Below are 16,478 nucleotides of genomic sequence, written 5' to 3' on the forward strand. Positions count from 1 at the left end.
TTGATCTTCGACCTATCAGCTTTAACTTTGGTAGTTGCCGCCAATTTTAGAAATTAAAACAAATGAGACACTCGATCGTATTTTAAATATCGAATAAGATTGATTTCGATCATTTATAGATGATATCAACAAATATCGCGTTAGAATAAACGACTTTATATTTTTTTAAATTAACTTTCAAACAAATTAAAAATATAACCTACATAAGTTTGTTTGACTCGTTTCGCATGCTATTTTGATTATATAAGATGGATTGTAAATTTATACAAATCCATATAGATAGGTTTCCATGACCTTTTGTTACGTCTAAAAACATAATCAAAATATAGATTCTGAAAAAAATATTTACTCATTACGTATCCATTTAGAAATGATTGTAATGTCAAATAGATTTCAACGTATACATACATCTTACACAATAATATCATTTATTACTTTTAATAATATGATCCCACATAAAAACAAACAATTGCTAAAAAAAAAAAAAGAAGAAACATTTAACGCAACAAATGACTAAGATATATTATACCTGCTCTCACTTATATTTCTTTAAAAATATACATAGGAAGTATGAAAATAAATGCAATATAATTTGCATTTTATATTAAATTCTGTAATACGTTTTTATCTTTGAATGAATATTTTCATGAAGCAACATACAATTTATATTGAACATATAGCTAAAATTAATTATTATAAAAATATTGATCTAAAACAAAATAATAACAATTTCGTTATAAATTTGTTTTTGTTTATATGTCCTTGAGAACCAAAATTCTATTGCTTCAAGAAGAAAATAAACTTGAAATATAACCCTGATATAAATAATATTTCATAATACTCCAGAAAAATATATGGCCGTTTATTACCAGACTATAGGATAAATCCAGAATTTTGTTCCCCAAAGTAAGATCCCATATAATTAGTTTTCTTATAACTGTTCTTAAGTATATGAATTGAGAAATCTGTATATGTCAATATATAATAGCATTTACAGCAAATAGAAGCAATTTCTGCATCCAAATTATGTGTAAAAATATAATTTATTCCTCTTTTTCTCAAAGGAACAACAAAAGGAACCCTTTAGTAAAAAGCAGTTGATCTCACTATAGCAACAAGAGCTCATTGATCTGCAAACATTCATAATGTTTCAAATCTTAACTCTTATTATAGTTTCAAGATTACCTACAGCAAGAATTTGTATGCAAGAATCTGCTTATATTTGCCAGTGTATTTAGGGAAGTATGGCGATATTGTTATATTATTATTGTGAATTGTTATCATGTTCACAAAATGTTTAAAAGTTGAATAATATCATTTAACAATGGACAAGATTATTGTCTATATATGTATAGTTGCTACAAAATCTCTTTTAATGATTAAATCACTTTTTCTACTTATGGATATTACAGCTTGTCTTCTAACTAAAGTATAAATAAAAGATCATATTTTGCAAAGATTATATGAACATACTTAGATGGTAGAATTATTTTTTTAACAGCATAAACATATAAAACCTCTTTTCACGTAAAGCTGTATTATGCAGGTAAACTTGTTGTTACCTATTATAAATAAAATCTGCTAAATCGTCGGGCTTAGATTGCACAGTATTTAAAATTTTTCTCGTATGTAAACATAGACTTGGATAATATCGTGTTTTATTCAAATATAATTACTTATTTTAATACTTTTAAAGAAAATCTAACAAAAACATGAATAATATATAATTAAATAGATTTAGTTTATCTGATCAAAATTTTAGAATTAGTATGAGGACGGCGTGAAAATGGATAAAAATATATAAACTACAAATTTCTATTGCATTTGAATTCTTTGTAAATAACAAATATAATAGATAATAATCGTAAAACTATATAAATTACATAAATTTTATATTTTCTATATTTTGCTTTTCTACTTGTTGTAGATTGCAAAAATAAATAATTCATATTTAATAAATATATGTGTCTAATAATTACATTGGAACCCTGTATTTAGTGTGAAAAATGTAATTTAAATAAAACTTATCAAGTAATAATTTTTTATAGATAATACCGTTGATTTAATGCACATAGTTCCTGCATAGTACTTAGTGAAAGAAAGCAGATAGACGCTTTTTAAGTTAAGTTGTGTTATCTATGTCCATACAAACTCTGAGTACAAATTATATGTACACATGTTATTATTATGAATTTATTTGTGGATTACGCATTTTGCTAAAACTGAGACTGTCTGTTTGATTCCTAAAATATTATGTATCTTTAAGATTAGAGATATTATCGTAGTCAATTTATTTATTTTTTTCTTTTCTTTTCTTTTTTTTCTTTTTTTTCTTTTTCTTTTTTTTCTATTTTTTTCTTTTTTTTCTTTTTTTTTTTTTTTTTTTTTTTTTTTTTTTAATATTGCATGATACTTGGTGTTAACATTTTATCATCTAGAAGAATTGTGTACATCTCACAATCATTTCACTTTGCGTATTATTTTAACATTTTTATTAGCCAAATTTTTATTCATGATTGTTGAAAATGTTCAGTTATTTGGTCGCGATGACTCATTAACAATATTATGTAATATCCTAAAAATGGCAATATATCATAACTAAATACTTCTGCATGTGTGTAAAATAATTATTAATCACAGAAGCATGAAAACTAACATTGTATGTATCACACATTTCACCTCTCAAGGCAAAGTGACCATTTTCCGATAGTATGCAAATATTCTCTATCATATATATATATATATATATCACGTAATAATACTTAAAGAATATCTAATCTAAATTGTACTATATTGCTTATATGGAAAGAAACTAGATAATAATTCTATTCTAAAGGTACAAATTCGTAATCTTAACGAATATCGTGAGAAAAAGCGTACAAGGAAAATATATTGCATTTATTCAGTTACATGCACTTTTGTTTTTTTAATATCAAAGAAAATAACATTCATATGAATGATATATTAAACAATAATACTCTATATAATGGTAGTAACTTTGGAATATTTGCATATAACCGATATAACTAATTGTACAGGTCACATGTTAAGACTACTATTTGCAAACTTTACGTGTAGTTTGCATTTGTTAAAATATTATTGAATAACACTGCAAGGATGGTATTCATATAAATCAGCAGCTTTACCTCCTTATTCCATTGCTTTAATGTGTAATACAGACTTAAAATCTGCATATTCCTTATTATACAAACGCGATTGTTTAATTCTAAATATACATATGTGCGTGCACATATTTTTGGGAATTCATCACCGAGCAATTTTTTTGTACAATACAATATCTTTCTCTAACTTCACATAGATATATCCAATAGTAGGTACACTTTTGTATTAATGTAAGCGCTATTTATTCAAGAAACATTGCAAACGATTTAATGCAATGCGCAATTATCAAATTCATTTCTCTCATACATTCTTACATTATCCGATATAATAAATTATCTCCTTGTCTCTCAATAATTAAAATCCAACAAATCTTCCTCGCTTCAATATATCATTCCATGTCGGATATTGGACATGTTTAAAAAATCAAGTAAACGTTATCCAAATGCATGTCACAATATCTTACCAGAAAAGTGTAAGTCCATATACAAATCATTAGCTGCAATCTATAGAAGAGAATTTCATTGTGTCTTCTTTGTATATTCCTCTTGAAAAAAGTTTCAAAATACCGTTATTAACAGTTAATATCAACAATTGATATTCCTCAACAGTGTAATGGATTAATGGTAACACATTAGTCAATCTAATGTGTTAATCGCCTATTTCATATAGTCTCTTGACTATTCACTGACTGAGAACTGCGTGATGTTTTCCGATTCATTGGCTCCAAATAAGCGGCGGGTGCCCATCCCTCAACGCCTGTCCCTATGAGTTTAACAAACCACCAACCTGCGCAACCAACTTTCAGAAGTTCTAAATTGTCACCTTCATGCATAGTGACTTCAGATTGCCCAACAGCGCAATAATCTGCTAATGCTACATATCTTCCACCCTAATGGCAAAGAAATAGTTTCTATCATATATACCACGTATCTTGATTTTAAAGCTAACCATATATTTTATTAAAATTAGAATAATAAACTTACAGGTGCTGGACCAGGACTGTCACCAAAAGCATCTTCATCGTCAGTATTACTATTTTCTGAACTCCAAGCGACATCATCTTCCGTTGACTGAGACACATCTGTTATATGTGAAATAACGCTATTGCCATCCACTGAAAGTGTGCGTAAAGATCCCGAAACACTATTTTGAGCTTCCCAAGAGATTGTTTGGCGCAAAGGTCTAAAAATAACAAGAGAATAAAAAATTAAATGAACTCAATAAGAATTTAAACAATTTTATATGATTAATACTTGTGATTAGATTTTCCAAGCGCCGAGTTTTGTTTCCCTTTAAGTTCAGCTAATTGAGACATCAAAACACCTTTGATTTGTTTTACCCAAGACTGCTTGACGTCTATACTAGGTGCTTGTATTGTATGAACCTCAGCTCTACCTTGGAGCCAAATTTCAAATCGCCTTGCATCACCTTTTACTGACTCTGTCAAACCAATCTGAGACATCTATATCAAAAATTAATGGTTACATTCACTTCAAAATTCGAAAAATAAAAATTATATCGTCATACCTTCAAGTATCTTTTGAAATGATAAGTAGCTTTATTGTGTGCTTGAGGCTTGCTATGCTTACAAAATATAAGCGCTTTTTCATATAAGAATATATGTCGTTGTGATGGTTTTAATCTTAAAAGATTAAGTTCACGTTTACTGCTACTCCAAACACTAAATGAACCTTGCAATAAAAGTTCACCCTGTGCACTTAAATCGCCCTGAAGATAAAATAAAATAAAAAGTGAATAAATAGGAAATAAAAATCAAATAAAAATAATTAAACGATTAAAATTTAATATATACTTACACCAAACCCGGTAATGGCGGTTTGATGCATGCTATCGTTAACACATTTTAATACAACCAACATACAGTCTATAGCTTCCTGCAATTCTGTGCAACATGATGGTTCATCGCTATACTTTAACAAATCTTTCAATAACAGTTGATACTTAGTAATTCTTTGAACAGGCTTTAGAAGATAAGCTGCAAGTGGAAGTTTGTGACCAAGTCTTTGCTGACACGCTGCTAAAAATTGGGGTTCATTCTGTATCTGCTCGCGTAATCTTTCTGATCTTGGAATATTTTGACAGTAATAACTATACAGCCTGAAGAATATCTCTCTCTAAAAAATTATTTATACATTCTAATAATCTAATTTAACATTTTTCTATTCTTTATCAATTTTACAGTAATGATTATCATCGATCATCGATTCATACCCTTTGAACAAAACAAAGAGCAACAAGCTCAGTATTTGAAATACAGTTTTCCAAATCCCTCAAAAATGTCTCCCCATGAAAAATGCAAATTTCCTCTAAGTTCCCAAATAATACATCGGCTTTGCCGACTAGTGCTGTTGGTATTAGATGAGCCATTGCTTCATTCGTTAACTCTATTTTATAACCTTTAATAATCGAACCTAATTCAGCAACATAAATCCGCTCTGTATCAACAAGTTCTGCTAAAACATGACCCCGTTTTAAACGCAAAGCTTCTATATCCCTTGGTTCACTTTCTGGCGATGAAGATTCTCCTTCTATAGGGCTCATTTCCATCTTAAAAATAGATTTTTATATTAAATGTAAAGATATTTATTAATCTAGATGTTTGGAAATCTTTAAAAATTTATTTACCTTTGGCATTGTATTGGCTTTCTTCAAAATTCTACCAGGTTTTACTATTTGAGGCAGTGATTGTAACGGCTTTACTGGTTCTGGTGTTACGGTTTGAACTGGTCTTGTTGGTTTAATTAATTGTTGCTTGAGTGCCATAATTCTTTTATCGCACATCAAAGATACATCTTCTATTCTTTGTAAAACCTTACACAATGAATATTTACTTGAATAAAAATATTTCGTTTTGCCTAGGTAAAATGAATCGCGGAAAGAGAGAGGGAGAGAGAGAGAGAGAAAGAGAGAGAAAAGGAAAAAAACAAGAAACAAATTCAAACCTGAGTAATAAGTGCTTTAGTTTCTGGCATGACAGAATCTTGGAAAATACACCTAGGATGATGAAATTCTTCTGCAGCTTCTATTAATTGTTGTAATTCTTGAAGAGCTTGGTCTGGAGGTGTTGTGCTGTTTTGTGATGCAAGCAATTCTATACCACGTGTACACCAAGTATTAGCCTAAATAAAAATAAAGTACATAAGTAAATATATATTTATATAAATAAAATACGAAATATGATCAATATATGAAATAATTCAAAATTTCTAATAAATAGTATAAATGAGAATATTACCTTATCTATACGCTCCATGAGTTCTCTGCATTTTGTTAACATATGCAAACGCCTTTCTAATCGTTGACTAAGGATAGTACAAATCCTCTGGAGCTCCACGCATTTGGGTTCTACAACATCTGCAGGACATTGGTGTCTTCCAGATAACAATTGTTGACCTGCAGATATCACTTCCTCAGCACGATCTATGTCTCCCTATAAGTATATATAATTATATTTATATGCAACTTAAATTATTAAGACAATAGAACTACAAGCAATCATATTTTTGAAAAGTTCTCTTTTAAAAATCTAATAAAATTTTTATAAAGAGATAGACTATTATATACGTGCAGTGCAAAGTGAAAAATAATAGTTATCATTCTCAAAAAATATCATGCCAATATACGGCATGAATCAAATCCCTATTTTTTGTTTCTTTTTTTTTTTCTTCTTTTTTTTTCTTTTCTTTTTTCTTTTAACATAAGAACATAAATATACTATATAACGATATATGTATATTAAAGGATAGAGATTTAATTCATTAAAGCCAGTAAATACTTGATAAAATAAAAAAGATTTGATTTAGATTTAAGTATATATCAATAGACATAAAATTTATAAATGTAGATACTAAATTACAGATAGGAATATTTTAAAATGTAAATTCTATCACAGAATACATGTATTTTGTTAAGTGGATTGCTTACCAAGACCCAAATCCACATGGTATGCAACAAATAGGACTATCGACAAAATGAGGAAAGCGGTGCAGAGTAACATTTTGTGCATGATGTGCATTATATATGTTACTGCTTGTGAAATTATCCAAACCAGAATACTTTATATTACTACATTAAAAAAAAAATAAATATTTATTATATGAACTCCACTTTTATGGATTAAAAGAGATTATACTGGTTTGGATCGCTCAATGCTTTATGTGCAACATATATGATTTTAAATGTACAACTATTAACACAATATGATTGTTTTCTTTCTTTTTCTCTTTTTTTTTTTTTTTCGTTTTTCCTCTTTTAATTTAATGTTATACGAATCTAACTTTTCTGTGTTTCAATTTTGAAATATCTCTTCCATACATATGTACATATATGTATATATGTATATAATATATATACGAAACATAAAAGTGACAAATTTTCAAATGGTATGTTTACCAAAAATCTTATTCAAGTTGAAAGCCTCCTCAGTGTAGCTGTTTTATTCAATATTTGACTTATATATTTTTCCAATAAAGCAGTTAATAACGCACAACAAACTGTAATTAACATACTCACCCTGCATATTCTTTGAAATGCTGATGTATCACAGAGCAATTGTTCAACTCTTGCTTGAGTCTCCCCAACTTCTGTCATTTCTTCGACAGTTTTTAAATGTTGATCTAATGTGGTTTGTAGTTCTCTAAAGTCTTGTTCGAACTGTCTCAAGGCTAGACAGTGTCTCAAACGTGAACTGTGATGTGACCAAAATAGATCAAATGTACGTTCGGTTTCTTCCAGTTGCACAAGTAATCTGTATAGAAAGCAAAAATGGAAGCACCTATATAAATATATAAAAAATTAAATTTTGTTGGATTTATTATTTTTACCTTTCTACTGCTGCAACATTTCCTAATCTATCTGGTGTACCTTTGCCAGTTAATTGTCGCACACTATCTAAAAGAGCCTCCCCATGTCTAGCGGCACTAAGAATTTCTTCTTTCAATTCATTATATTCTGCTTGCTGTTGAGATAATAAAGTTGTAGTAGCAATCGTATTATTAGGAAATTCTATTTCAGCTAAACGCCGAGTAAAAGAATCCAATGCAAGTGATACATCTTGTGTCATTGATGAGAATTTTTCTAAACTCTATAAATTAGAAATAGAAAAAAAATTATTAAAAACATATTATAATCGTAGTTATTTACAAACAACTAAAAATGCAAAAAGTATTCTGGAAGATATATTTACAATTCTATTTTGTATCCAAGTATGATGACAGTATGATAAATTCCCACCTAGTTGCTCAGTAAGTTGATCTTTATCTACAAACTCATGGAGGTCGGCAACATTTGCTAAAAATATAACTCGAAATTTAAAGTCTTCTCTGAACAATTTATTTGACACTTCTGATATAGCTTTTTGTAAAAAACCAGCTGGTCGCAAAACATATGCTACATGTACCAATCCAGGGAAAAATCCCTAATATGCAAACAAAAGAAAACAATTAAATGTTTTATTTTAACAAAGATATTAAATATAACAATATTAACAAATTAATACCTACAGAAATTTTCAACAGGACTGTTTTGACTGAATTCCATTTATCATTTCTTCTATCGATAATTAAATGGAATCCAAGATCAGCTTCTTGTAAACTGAAAAATATTAATTTCATTATATACTCAAAAATAATACTCTCTTTCTCTTTTTATTTATTGTTTGTTATATATTTGCAATAATTGTAAAAAATTGATTCTTACGTTGGCACTGAAGTGAGATATAGCATGAGACGCTGATAATCCAAATCAGTCAAATTATGGAAGCTACCATTATCAGGAAAGGTAATTATTGGACATCCTTCTTTAGTCTTTCCGCCTATTCATGAACAGAAAGAAATGAATAATTCAATAAGATACAGAAAATAAATAAATGTTACAGTTAATTATTGATCAATTATTTATGTTAAATAAAAAGTTGATCTTTATTTACCAGCAATTATAGCATATTGTGGTTGAAGAAGGTCTGCAACATCTCGAACTGCAAGATCCCCATTCTCTATTTCGCCAGTCATACTCTCAACATCTTCTACAAAAATAATAAAAGTAATTGTGTATATATATATATATATATATATAATTAAGTAATTTCTAACGATATCATTTTAACATATTACATATAGACATTTTATTTAAAATTCTAATTATTTAATTTTGACATTGTACACATTTTATATTAATTATTAGAAAAGTCAACTTAATTATTTAACGTTTTATCCTTTAAAAAAGAAACTTACAATAATCATTGTAACATAAAAATAGTATAAAGTTAATTAAATGTAAATACATGTGTATATAATTTCATAGCAATAATGTTTTTTATAATTTTTACTGACAATAGTACAGCATGCACTTCACTATAAATCTGTACATCAGAACTGTGAGAGTAGTGTCTGATCCTAGATTGCACTCATATGACCTTGCAGAACCCAACCAGTTGAAACAGTTCCCTGCTGTACCCACAATATTGCTAATATAACTGTATATTAAGAGGCTCTCAAACATGATGAATTTTAGAAATTTGATGTCTGTTAATATTTAAGATATATTTTGCGAATAATTATTATAATATAATGTTTAACAATCTGCCCTTCATTATAATGTACAAACAATGTATACCATTAAGATGAACTATAATAGTAATCAAGATATGTTCAAATATCATCAATTATAAAATGCTATCTTTCTTTTTCTAAATTATTTCCTTTGCGTTAAGTAGATTAATAATAAAATTTAATAAAAAAAAATAATAATATTTTCAGTTATTTTAATGTTCTTCAAATTCTAGATACATTGAGAAACACTGATCATCTGGATGGTAATATATTTCTGGAATCTGAAATATGAGAAATATTAAAAATTTCTTTACTTCTTATTATATATAAATTATGTAGGAAGAAATCCTCTAATGTATTAAAAATATTTATCATAATTTCACTTTAATATAATTTAACTTTTCTTAAATGATATATTTCAAAATAGAAAAAGAAAAAACATTCTTAGATCATCTATTAAACATTTATTATTAAACATATGATATATATGAAATTTTCGTTTATTAAGTATATTATTAAATAATATTTGAATAATATTTGTTTCTTAAAAATATCAAAATAATTATTTTTTTTTACACATCAATATATATAGTAATTATACAAAACTTTGCATTTTTCACAAAAAATCACTCCTAATTATTAATAATCAAAAACAAAATAGTCTAGTCAATGAAAACTCACCATTTTACATAATTGTTATTCAATGATTTCCATTACTATCATGCACACTTCTTTTTTACAAATTAAAAATATTTTACATGCAATAAATTTATCATGGTATTTACATATTCTAATATGTAAGGATAAAATTATTTTTTGTACAGGTATATTTTTCTTATATGTATCTTTCAAACAAAAAGAATTAAATTTGCAATAATTTCAATACTTTTAAACAGCATTTACTTTAGTTACGGCTATAGGTAATGTTGTCCTGTCTACTAATAAACCGTCAGTAGTTATTTGATAACTAATATCATCCTGTGTTTTATTAACAGATGTTAAAAAGTAAGTGCCATTTTGTCCTACTGCTTCACTTGCAATTACTACAGGTAATATTGTACCATCCTCCGTCACTATTTCTGCTGACTCAGAATGTTTCTCAGGTACATCTTTTTTCTCAGTTTCAACTTTAATACTACTGTGAGTTTGCGTAGGTTGTGATCTAACTAAAAATTCTAATTTTGCAAATTTAACTTGTGGAAATTGAACTTTCATGAATCTTCTAAATGTAGAATATCCCATGATTTTAATATCAGGTGAAACTTGTGTACAATACTGTGTGTATAAGTCGTGAACAGTTTTACGAGTAATATCTGGCGGAAGATGTAACGGAGCATTCTTAACAAGTTTAGTCTTTTGCTTTGCTTCCTGACATTCTATAAAATTTTTTAAGAACTCTGTAGCTATCTTATAAATATCCAGAGAAAATGTATTGTGTGGAACTTTTCCATGATTGCCATGAACTCTTGGAGTAACACCATGAGTTATTAAGTGCTTTCTAATTCTTTTTATTTGATAATGTGTACAATTTTCTAAATATAAAAAAGCATCTAAGCACACTCTTCTTCCTTGATATACATAATGAGCTCTTAATCTACGTCTTTCCGTATGCCTTGCAGTTTCATAAGGATTTGTTAAACATGCCATTGTTACACCCATCAAGTACATATCATGTTCAGCTTTCGTTAATTCTGCAATGTTTAACCTATGTCTATACACTGTTTCAGGATTTAGTCCCTTAAAACATTGATCGTCTTGACATTCACAACCACGCTTAAAACGTTCCAAAACTTGGGTAGGACTGTCCTCCAATTTCGTGGGATCATAATTTGAGTCTGCCTTTGTTTTCATTTTTGTCATATGTTTCTTTGACTTGGAAGTACTTGAAAGTCCTATTTGCTTTACCTATAGATGGAAAATATATTGTAATAAATACAGTTTCAATCAATAATAGTAATTTTTTATAAGATATAATTACCAATTAAGATTATTTTTATATTTATTCTTACCACTTAAATAATTCTAAATCAATTTATCATTTTACATGAAAATAATCTCTATTATTTACCTTATTCTTTGCTTCAACTTCTTTTACATGTTTATCACTATTTACACACTTCACTACCTGACTTTGGTACGTCAAAGCAGATTCTCCTGTATCCATATCCGTCACCTCAGTTCTTCTTTTTGATACAGCAAATATTATTTTCTGCTATAGCATCAAAACAATAATAAAATAGTATTATGATTTCATAAAGAAATATTTTTAATTCAATAAGAATAAATTGTATACAAGTAAAATACGCATGTTCTTATCGTTAAAATCAAAAAGAATATTATGTGTATCAACTCGTGCACGAATGATTTCATTTAAAACTTGTCAAAATTTCCTAAACAAAACGTGTTTGAAATCAACGTGCAAGAAGGTCGAATATCGCTTGTCACACTTTTGTCTTAATAATTTTCACCTTCATAAAAACATGATAATTCGTGCCCTTACTTACCTTCAATCGTTTCTTTTTCCATATATCCCATTAATACGAATTCCATTAATATCGATAACACACAATATCAAGAGATTCCCCTCTATAAAACACCATTTAAATGAAATTTTCGCTTAATGTTCTCGACGTTACGAGGCAGTACATTCGACGATATGGCGAATGTTCGCTCGTACGCCACATAGAGGGGGAACAAACTCCAGGATCGTATTCGTCGCTATTGGAGCCCGGGGAATTCAAAATATTATAATATTCATCGAATAGAGGAATAGTATTTAAAAATAATTCGTCGTAACGAACAAAGAGAAGAGAGATGAACGAGAGGAAAAACACACACACACACACACATATTAAAAATAACAATAGTTAAAAATAACAAAATGTAAAATTTTGTAGGATTAAATTTTAGTTTTTTTTCTACGATCTAAACATAAAATAATTATAAATAGTCCGAGCGAGAAATTTCATATAAAATAAAAATCATTCTAGCGCGAATAAAGGAACGGGGTAGTCGGAATAGAGAGGGAAAGGGGCAGAGGGGAGAAGGGAGGGGATCGATGCTAAGCACGTTGTTCTTTTTCTTTCTTTCTTCCTTCCTTTCTTCTTTCTTCTTTCATCCTTTCTTCTTTCATTCTTTCTTTTATCTTTATACCTTTTATTTTGCATAAAAAAAAAAGTTTCTTCGTACAAATATAGATACGAAATTAAGATGCAATTCCTTTTACGTTCGAACAATGTGCCATAATTATCCGGCTAATTGCTTTCAATAGTCCTACGTTTGCGTTATATAAGAGAGAAGAATCGTAGCAATTATTTTCTAATTGCCCATGACATATATATATCTTCTCGTTGTAGATCGTGCGATCGTTGAAATAAATAAATTATTTATTTACTTTTTTTTTTTCTTTTTCACACGCGCGTTATATCAAATACGCGATAATTAAGAAAATTAATTGGATCAACGAAATGGCAATTACGATTACGATTATTTTCTTTTTATTTTTATTTTCATTCTTATTTTTATATGCACGTACTCGCTCATTATTACGTATTTGCCAAAGTGCGAATTAGCGTTAGATACAGCCCTGATATATATCGACTAAAAGGAATATAATGATGCAAGAGAGGAGAGAGGGGGCAGGGCCGAGGGTATGACAGGGAATTGGAGAGGAGTAGAAGAGACGGGGGACTTGAGACCGCATGCACACTTCGCGGGAGTAAACACGTTCTCTCGTACGACGTTATACGTAAACGACAGTCCACAAATAACGCAACGACGTACATTGACTTTAAGAAGAAAAGAAACGATCTAAGTTTGTGTGTGTGTATATATACATACATATACATATATATATATATAATGTATATATACATTTATGAACAAACGCGGAGGAACAAACAATGAAACAATCGTTCTTCCCGTTTACGAAAAAGAAAAAAGTATCCTGGCACGAGACCGATACACATTTTTAAATATAGCGCCATTCTTAAATGAATATCTTTCGTATTCCAGAGAGTCATCGGAAATAATAATTGAGGAAATAATTCGACCGGTCGGTCGGTCATTCGTAACATTTTTCCCACGAATCGATATTTCCTTATCTCACCATGTTTCCTACTTATCACCATGTTGTCTTACATGTTATCTATGTATGTACACGTGCAGGTAAAAATAATATTAATAATTGAAAATAATTAATAGCCAAGGATAAGGATCGAGGAAACAGAGAGATTGGAACGAATTAAAGAGATTGAAACGTGGTAAATGACGTTAAATGTATTATTGTTTTTATGTAATACGTGTAAAAAGAAAACAAAACAAAATGAAAAAAAAAAAAAGAATACTGCGAATAAACCGTGATAGAAAACCGGCTAACGATTCAAACCTGCGCATCTCGTCGAGCAATGCTGATGACAGGGACAGTTGCAGCTGTGCACAGATTTTCGACGGAGGATCATCTTGCCTCCACGACGGACGAACCCGCACGTCTCTTTCTTTCTTTCTCTGTTTTTTGTTTCTGTTACTATTACTGCCTTCTGCCGCTGATGCTACTGCCGCTACTGTTACTGTTGCTACTGTCGCTGTTTTGTCGGCGAAAACCGATTTTTGACGACGACAAATTCCGGTCGAATGCTGCGCCGACTTACGACGACAAAAGGAGGCTCTACAGGAGGTCTATACGAGGATACCGTTTTCTCTCATTTGATCGATAGAGAGGAGGCAACCGTGCGGGTAAAGGAACATATGAACGAACGAACGAACGAACGAACGAACGAACGAACGAACGAACGAATGAACGAACGAGAACAGTTAAAACACAAGAGGGGTGGTATGTCCTCTCGTACGCCCTTCTCGAACGATGCACCCGGTGTCGACGACTCTTTAGTTACGGCCTTGCAAACCTTTCTCTTCTTCTACTTCCTCTTCTTCTTCTTGTCCTCCCACAACCTTTCGCGCGTTTGCACTCACTCGAAAATCGATCGCCGATTGGCCAATCACGCGATTCTCTCTTAACGATCTATATAACTTATCTTTTAATTTCTTTTTTCTTCTTCTCCACTATTTTTTAATAGAGGGAAGATCGTAAAAAAAGAATGCGACGAAAAGCTCGTATTTCTTTCTTTCTCTCTCTCTCTCTCTCTTTCAATCTGTCTTTTTATGCACTCGGAAGAGATGATTACATCGTTCTTTCTCTTTCTATCTTTCTTTATTTGCGCATCGCTCATCCAACGAAGATGCACGGCGCCGCCATAACACCGCAATGGGAGCCGCGACCAATCAGGCGAAAGCTATGTCGCACGGGCGAAAGGTGGATAATGCCACGTGACTCGTGCAGCGTGTATCCCCGTGTTCAAATTTTATTTCGTTTCGTTCAAATTTGTCTTTGATATTTATCTATAGAAAGTATCCATTATTTTCGTATAAAACTAATAGTTTATCTTTAGCATTATTTTATCGTATAAAACTAAATAATTGCTCGTACCTTGAATCAATCGTTTCTACAAGCTTTCTAAGGTTATGTTTCAATGGGTAAGATTTGTTATTAACGTTGTTTGTAATCACTTACCTTTTAACCTCTAATCGGGTTTTAATCTTTCACTCGGCGAAAATTATTTATTTATGTATTTACGAAAAAGAAGGTCGAAACATAAACGTACATAAATATACATACTATATACTTATCGGAATGTCACGAATTTATCTTCTAAAAAATTCATTATCGTTCCGTTCTTTTTACAATTGCGATTAAGCAAAGGCATACATTTTTAAAAGCGTGACGTCGGCAATAATATATATATATATATATTTTTTTTTTCGTTAGAACTCGTTAATTTTTTATCGTACGGATACCTTGGCAAAATGTTAAAAACGATAATACGTTTTAATGTCTACGACTGCAAAGGAAAAGTAAAAGAAAAAAGTAAAAACGGGAATATAACGCTTTTGTAAAACGTCACATCTTTTTCTTTTTAATTCGATAATCACGTTGAAATCAATTTATCTCGATAATGAATAATATTTTTGACTGAATGATATGCGAATTGTGTGTGTGCATCTGTGTATGTACACGTATATAATAAATAATTCGAAAATGTTAAATTGAATTTAATATTTTCAAAGCATTATTTGGGCCATCGCTTTCGACAATCATGTACTCGTTAAAAAGCGAAAACAGAAATTAATGATCGAAGGTATTCAGGATCGAAGAAGAATATCGTCGACGCCCCGACAACAAGAGACAGAGGGACAGAGATAGAGATAGAGAAAGAGAGAGAGAGAGAGAGAGAGAGAAACGGAGAAGGATAGGATATATGTAATATAGGAGTACAGAAGAGTTGACAATAAGTTAAAGACGAAGGGTAAGTAAAAATCGGTTTAAAGGGATAAGAGGGTGAGAGCTGAGAAGAGGATTTGGTAAGAACTCTTATAAAATTGTACTTTTTCGTCTGAAGGCAAGAAAGGGAACGTTCGTATCGTTCGCGACTCACCAGCCTCTAGAAGTTCGAGGTCCAGATTACCGCTCCTGCTACGGCTGATGCTACTACTTCCGCAGGCATTGCTATAAGCGGATCTGTGGGACTCCTCCATGGCGCGAGACGCACTACGCTTGAACTGTTCCAGGAAACTGTCTATCTGATTTTCAATGCTGCTCGGTGAGCTGGCCATCTCTTTCGGATATCGAACGTGGGCCGTGTCGTCGTTGACGGACGACGGGGAGGTTAGAAGATAGATAGATAGATAGATGGGTGGATAAATGGATAGACAGATAGATAGAAAAGGAAG

At 30.3% G+C, this 16,478-nt stretch overlaps 1 protein-coding gene across 3 annotated transcripts; it reads right to left on the reverse strand.

Moving 5' to 3' along the window:
* Positions 1-411: 411 nt before the first annotated feature.
* LOC124428634 (guanine nucleotide exchange factor DBS-like) lies at positions 412-16,365 on the reverse strand. Of its 3 annotated transcripts, none has more exons than XM_046972905.1 (16): positions 16,184-16,365; positions 9,071-9,166; positions 8,842-8,956; positions 8,646-8,736; positions 8,330-8,560; positions 7,968-8,227; positions 7,657-7,891; positions 6,380-6,574; positions 6,087-6,263; positions 5,770-5,955; positions 5,356-5,691; positions 4,941-5,258; positions 4,651-4,851; positions 4,377-4,585; positions 4,107-4,305; positions 412-4,012 (listed from the first exon to the last, which is right to left on the reverse strand). In XM_046972905.1, exons 1-16 carry the CDS (start codon positions 16,359-16,361, stop codon positions 3,785-3,787), a joined length of 3,255 nt encoding a protein of 1,084 aa, XP_046828861.1. In that variant the 5' UTR covers positions 16,362-16,365; the 3' UTR covers positions 412-3,784. The 3 variants fall into 3 exon arrangements, with proteins under 3 accessions (XP_046828861.1, XP_046828862.1, XP_046828863.1); XM_046972906.1 differs by lacking the exon at positions 16,184-16,365 and adding an exon at positions 14,080-15,089; XM_046972907.1 differs by lacking the exon at positions 16,184-16,365 and adding an exon at positions 9,375-9,801.
* Between the last annotated feature and the right edge of the window lie 113 nt (positions 16,366-16,478).

The sequence above is a fragment of the Vespa crabro genome, chromosome 13 (assembly GCF_910589235.1).
Source record: "Vespa crabro chromosome 13, iyVesCrab1.2, whole genome shotgun sequence".
NCBI lineage: Eukaryota > Metazoa > Arthropoda > Insecta > Hymenoptera > Vespidae > Vespa > Vespa crabro.

Coding starts and splice junctions, on each gene's coding strand:
- LOC124428634 (XM_046972905.1), bottom strand. CDS start 16,361: ATGGCCAGCTCACCGAGCAGCATTGAAAATCAGATAGACAGTTTCCTG. Junction 8,957..9,070: donor ACAATATGCTATAATTGCTG/GTAAATAAAGAT, acceptor GTTCATGAATAG/GCGGAAAGACTAAAGAAGGA. Junction 5,259..5,355: donor CTCTTTGTTTTGTTCAAAGG/GTATGAATCGAT, acceptor ATAATTTTTTAG/AGAGAGATATTCTTCAGGCT.